General features: G+C 33.0%; 1 protein-coding gene across 1 annotated transcript in view; it reads right to left on the bottom strand.

The window, feature by feature from the left end:
• The window catches only part of LOC125503568, a 66466-nt gene that overhangs the window by 14120 nt on the left and 45349 nt on the right, over positions 1-6997 (bottom strand). The window contains exon 2 of the mRNA XM_048664250.1: positions 1770-1942. Within this exon, the coding sequence (XP_048520207.1) occupies positions 1770-1902 (133 nt within the window). The 5' untranslated portion in view covers positions 1903-1942. The remainder of the gene's footprint in view (positions 1-1769; positions 1943-6997) is intronic.

Below are 6997 nucleotides of genomic sequence, written 5' to 3'. Positions count from 1 at the left end.
TCAAAAAGTCTCTTATTGTCTGCTTTCTGGAAATATCGTTTCACAACATTTTAAGACCTGCTGAGCGGAATTATTATAGCAATTTTGTAAAAGTTGCAGCTGCTGTAAGTTTGATTTACAGCATAGGTAGGCTTACTCTAGATGCTATTAAAGTTTCATCTACCAATTTAAAATGTTTAGCTTAGTGTATTTGATCCCTCCAAGGTACTACTTTTAAAATGTACCTATGGGTCTCTTTATATTTATTTATTAAATTTTTTTATTAAATAAACTGTTACCACATCAATTTTTATAATTATATTATGGTATTATTAGCGTTATTCAGGCTCAGGCAGGTTGGATTATTTTATTTTATATTATGTTTGAATTTTATGAAAGGGTTCAATCTTGTTGAAGTAACGTGCTGTACTGGTCTTCATCCGTTTAGTCAATATCAAAAAATATATGCTTCTGCAAGAACTTTCATAACAATCTTGCCTATGGCAAAAATATACCTATTGCAGTTTAGTGTAGTCTCGGAAATTTTTGGTATTATGAATTACGCTGGCCGGTAGTAATGAATTCCAGGCATTTTGACTTCCATACATATCATATTCATTCATTAAACGAGTTTCACTATTGCGATCTCTTCATTGACTGTTGTATATTAGTTATGAGTTGTTTTTGGCATTTGGTTTAACGAAATGATACTAACTCGAATTCAACTTTTCATGCAAGGATATAGTTTATAATATATTTATTAAACAAATATATAGAAGTGCAATTATTTGTTCAATGTAAATTATAAATTTAATTTTCATCAAACCATTAATAATCTTCTATTTGTTTCCCCTTTATCTGTGGAAACATGTGTTCCAAGTCCAAAATTCAGATTTCAGCCAATTCCTTACGTTAAATCCGCAAATTTTGTGCCTCTTTTATAGAACAATAAAAACCTTATTTTTTGGGTAACTCAAATATCCAAATATGTACAAAAATTAAATTAAAAATGAAATTACCATATTAAATTATTTTTTATTAGTAACAGAAGGTCGATTGAATTATTTTGAAATATTTTACGAAAAACTGTTCCGGATTATTTGAAGGTTTTACCTTTATAGCAAAACTGCAGCTTTTGCTTTTGAACTAGGTAAACTACTCTAATACGAGTAGATTAAGTGAAAAACTTGAATTCATGTTTGAGGGTCGGTGGCTAAATTTGAAAGATCGATTGCGAAATTGCTTTAGGAACCAAAATTCTGATCGAAGTGTGTTTGTGCCACATTTTTACGAACAGTTTTCATTTCCCAGCGGTAGGGGATCAGCATAGTTCAGAAAAGATTGAAAACGTTTTATACAATATAAAAAAGGTGCGTAATATTGGAAATTTTATGTAAAAATCCAAAGTCGGTTATAGTTACTACCGGCTCTAGAGTCACACTCTATCGCCAAATATTATAAAAGTAAATATACTGGAGCTTGTTTACATAAGTAGTCAATTTGTAGAGCAAATATTGTGGTGCATTAAACGACTAGCACTGAAGCTCAGAACAATCACTCCCTAGACTGCCATTTCTTATGTTAGCTCTACAATGGATCGTTCAGAGCAATATTTCCTAAGATCGACGAATCATTCATTGAAACGAAAATTAATCAATTTAGTAATACTTCATTTCGATTTTGCATAGGAACCAGTGTAAATATAGCATTCTAAAATTGAACGAAATTTGCTTATTGCTTCCAATCTATCTTAGAATAATGGGCAATTCTCTAATATAATCACACTATACCTGGAAAATTAGGGGTGGATAGAATGCCTCGAGCTGCTGTGTGGGTGCCACCACACGTCTGCCTTAATGCCGCATTCGATAATATTTGCATTAACAATATCCAAAGTGAGGAAATGCAAATCAGCCGGTACATTGTACTGAAAACTTAGTCGTTCATCGTTGCCATATGGAATCTGAAACAATTACAACAGCTTTAGTTTCCACATGTTCGCTATCTAATGAATCGGAAAATGAGTGCTCGGAAAACTTACTTAGAAATGCGTTTCAATATTCGCTAAATTATGCAGAATAGAGTGGTGTGGTAGCCTTATTAGGTATTTTGGTTTGAATTAATGTGACTGACAATATTTTAAACAGAAAGCATGTTTAAAGCAGGCATTTATTTTTTTTGAACAGGCTTCACGGCGACGCACATCTGAAATGATGGTAATTCGTGCACGCAGTATGATCTCCGTAGGGTTTTCTTTGTCAACTTTACATTTTTTCAAATTTGTAATGCGAACAACCCAAAACACAAATAATTTCCTGTGGATAATTGATTGCTTTAAAAAAATTAAAGTGGAAATTCTATAACTAAATACAATGGCTAACCTACCACTGATTTTAGATGGTAAAGTAAATCGGCTTTCAACATAAAACATTAACGAATTGAATGTAAAAATTACAGAAAGTTGGAACGCAATTTCCCCAGAGTGCACTAGGAAGTTAGTCCAATCAATGCCGAGACGACACAGGAAATAGGTACATTTTAATGACGAAATACCAAGAAAATGTTAATAGTCACTTTTAATTAACCCCTTGTGTTTTCTTCATTGATTATTACCTTATTTTTTAAATGGATTCGTATTTATTTTTACCCAACCACTTCTATAAGTTTTTATAGATAACTAGCTGGCCCGGCTAACCTTGTTCTGCCATATAAATTATTTATAGTGAATATTTTGGTTGTAAAATACAAAATATCGAATGTATTGTAAGTGAGTGGGGATGGAAAATGGAGTGGAAATAAAAAACATCGCAGAATGATGTTGTCCTGACCACGTCGAATCATCATACGATACGCATAAAAATCCATCGACCCCAGACTAGAGGTGGGATAAACGGTTATTTTCCTGTAACAAGGTTACAACGTTCCAGTTTTACGTTGGTAATAGGTTTCAAAATGCGGTTCCAAAAGGAACATGATACTTTTAAAAAATTTCATTAAACATGCGCATTGATGATGATGGTAGAAATAGTAATGACAAATAATGATTTCGTTTATTGAAAGAATAATTATTAACTAAAGCTCTTAGTTACCTGCTTAAGGAACAAAAGAACTGATAATAAACTAGATCAAATATATAAATAAAAACTGATTAAATAAAATATACGCTTTATTTGCAAAACTGTTTAAAAATCAAATTTTTATTTAAAAATGAATTAACATTTAAAAATAAAAAATTTTGCAGATGAGTTCGAAGTATTTCCCGAGTTAATTTTGGTACCACCAAAAAATACTTTTAGAAAATATGTCGACCTTACAACGCCTATATAAATAACTTTCATTTCATCTTGTGGCAAGCTTGCTTAAATGCAGGTGCACTTTCTTCTTACAACGTTTATCATTTTACATTTCAACTGTAATGGAATTTATGTCTTAAACTCTAAATTTGGTCATAGCTCATATGCAAGTGTACATTCTGCTTAGTTTGCTGATTATAGGCAAATACATCTTGAGCTAAGTTTAATTAATGAGATAAATCTATTTTTTTAAGATTTATTACAGAACGTCAGAAAACTAAATACTTATAGACTAAAAATGCTGAATTAATATCTGATCCATATCTGAACGATTATGGATTCTGGAGAACTGAACAGTAATTCTTATAATCGAAAAGTGATAAACACAGTAATCAAGGCAACACGCCACTATACATATTATCCGTTGACAAATGGTTACTGAAACTGCTGCAATTGGATAGAGGAGAATTGGAGATTGACATCGGTTCTGTGCTGACGAGAACTACTTTTTCAGGTTTATGAGACGGTTCCAAAAAAAACGTTTTAATCGGCAAACGGCTGCAGCTAGTGCGAAGTACGCACAACTGTTTAGGTTTTATGAGACGGTTCCAAAAAGAACGGTTTAAGTCGGCAAACGGCTGCAGCTGGTGCGAAGTGCGCTCAACTGTTTCGGTTTTATGAGACGGTTCCAAAAAGAACGGTTTAAATTGGCAAACGGCTACAGCTAGATAGATGCTCGACGGTGTCGCATCGGTTCTGTGCTGTTGCGAACGGCCTTTTCGGGTTTATGAGACGGTTCCAAAAACAATCGGTTAAATCTGCTAGCTGTAACTACGGTTTTAGGTTACACGTTTGTAACAATGTTATTTTAGCGGTTACGTTAAATACCGACCATCCTTACTCCAGACACCCTAACCACCGAGCGGTATGAAATATACTTTACCACCTATTCTCATACCTGCCAAATATAGACAAAAAATTTCATAAAAATCGGCTGAGCTGTTTCGGAGGAGTTCGACCACAAACACCGTGACACGAGATTTTTATATATGTATATAGATATAGAAGTAGTCGTATGTTTTGGCAATACAGAGTATAAATCGGTAATTCTTCTTTCCATACATAATCCATATTTCAAGCCTCTTTTTGGTGGACATCGTATTGTTTCCGTTGGGTTGCAATCAAAATTATTTGATGATTGCATTTGCTTAATCTGGCAAGTTTACTTGAAGTAGCACTTTTCTTAGAACTACTGAGTTTTCTTTCTCTTCTTCAAATTTTCATCTTTTTGTTACTTTTTGCACTTGATTTTCTAAACATAACATTTTTTTATCTCCCAATAAATACACAATATTTGAGGACTTCAAAGAAGCCGAGTGAAAAAGTTGAAAATTTTCTGCTTACTTCGTGGAAATACCTGGCTGTTTAGCACCATTACGAACAATCACTTCTTAAGATGCGCTCTTATTTTGTTAAATTTTCACTTGATTACTGGTGTACTAATGACAGTAGCTTTATTATCAAATTTGCCATAGATGAACATTTTTTTCAAATATTAATTACGGTAGGGCTTTGTGGTGAAATACCTGGCCACTGGATTCGAGTTTAGGTAACTAGCAGTTAGTTATGATTTTATGTGCCTAAGTCTAATTAGTTAGTGCTTTTAACTAGTCGACTAGCTTTAATTTGTAAATTACTAAAATCTCCTAAATGTTGACTTTCCTGAACATTATCGAAAAATTCACATTCACACACGAAGAAGGGAAGACTAAAAAATGTTAACAACAGTTTCAACAATTCTGTGCAAAGAGAAATTATTTCCTTTCGTGCAGCTAAAATTAACATTAATGTGATTTGCTGCGTACGGTGCAGTTTTATCATGTAAACTTTTTTGACAATTTTTATCTCTCTATCATCACACCAAAGTTTTCAAGGAGTGAAGTGTTTGGGAGTGTTAATTGAAGAAACAACTAGTGTTACTCAATGATAAATCGCATTAAATTTTTAAAAACATTTTAATATCGAATATTTTCCGGAATATTTCTTGTGGCCCTATTATTTTTTACAAAAATTTTGTTGCGTCGCCCACAATTGGGATCTTAATTGATCCTCAGGACTTTTATCTTTAGGAACATTTGAATTTGTTGCACTGAAAATAATCAAGCAGATTTCAAAATTACAGTGTCTAAATCTAAAATCAGTTTATACCAAAAAGCTAGTGCCTGCTTCTTCAAAAACGCCGTATAACTAATAAAATGTCGCCCTGCGTTTTGTGCCGGGATGCCGATAACCTTTAATTGCAATAATTTTCACCGTAGCTTCAGATATCGAGTGAATAAAAGCCATTTTACTTAAAAATGGCTAATATTTCAGAAAAACGGGTAATAAATAAAAAATGGAAGGCTGCGTTTATGTTGTATGTAAACGCTTCTTTTCTTCTACGATGTTTTCCAAATATAATAAATTTTTCTTTGTTATCACCTAAAATTAACGATATGTAGCAATTTCCAAACTGCTCTATACGGTCTTCAAATTAAATTATCGTGAAAATTCACCTTTGTTATTAAAGACCCTGTACAGAAACATAACATCATAGCACAGAAATGGCTATGATTGATATGATAGTGTTATGTTTCATCTGAGAGGAGAAAATAAAATTCAGCAAGAAAAATAATGTGTACCCCCGGAATATATTTCCTTTTGCTCATGTACCTCCTGCTATACAGTTAACACAATAGAAGTATGTCTTTTGTGTTCATAATCTACACACTAAATTAAGTTTGGCTGCGTTATCTACAACGTCAAGTATCATATTTAGCTCTTAACATAAGAGGAATTTTGTTCGGAAGATGCCGTCAAAGGCGCATAAACTGTGATGATATTAATTGATACGGAAGTCTTTTCATGAACACGTCCTTTATATTAAAGTGTGACAAACGCGCTTCTTTGTCGAATTTATTAAAACCATTAACTTTTAGTGCCAAGATGAATTGGTTATTCATACTTTCATATTTACACCCCCTTTATTTATAGCTGCATTTTTATAAAGTGATAAAACTTCAAAAGTAATAACAATGTAAACTAAGATTATGGCTTATTTAGAACAATCAGCAAGTAACGATGAAAGTATAAAACTGCCAAAAATGAAAATCTAGTGAATAATGTCGCTAATTATAAGTTTTTAACATAATGTTTGTTTCACAAGCTGGAATGACAAAAATTCCAATGAACAGTCTTAGAGATAAAAATATCAGAAACATCAGTTATTCAGAAATTGTATTTATTCAAGCAATTGCACCTTTCTATGATACCAAACGGGGAGATTGAAAATATATTGCCTCATTCTGACATGGCAATACAAACGGGATTGAAAATATAGCAATGAACGCAGACATGATATAGATTGGGTAAAATGACATTGCACGTGATTTATGTTATCCCAATCGAGTCACTATAATTCGGCGGTTCTTTATATGGGCTTCTTTGCTGTCTCTTGGGGCCAACCAGCCAGATACATCAATCGCCTGAGAAAAGTGAGTGTCTTGAGAAATTAGCGAAGTTGCTACTTGATACATTCTCAGTGTTTGTGCTGCAAAATCAATTAAAATACAAAATTGTACTGTTTAGGTTTTATAAATGGAGACTAACGCCAAACGCGACAAAAAATCAACTTCTGCTCACGAACCACAGACTCAACGCTGACTCCCCCACAATAACTGCAGACG

This window comes from Dendroctonus ponderosae, unplaced genomic scaffold (genome assembly GCF_020466585.1).
Source record: "Dendroctonus ponderosae isolate FM_Combo_2020 unplaced genomic scaffold, Dpon_F_20191213v2 Dpon_F_20191213_2, whole genome shotgun sequence".
Taxonomy (NCBI): Eukaryota; Metazoa; Arthropoda; class Insecta; order Coleoptera; family Curculionidae; genus Dendroctonus; species Dendroctonus ponderosae.
Note: the sequence above shows the minus strand (reverse complement) of the source record. Positions and strands in the feature narration are given on the sequence as shown.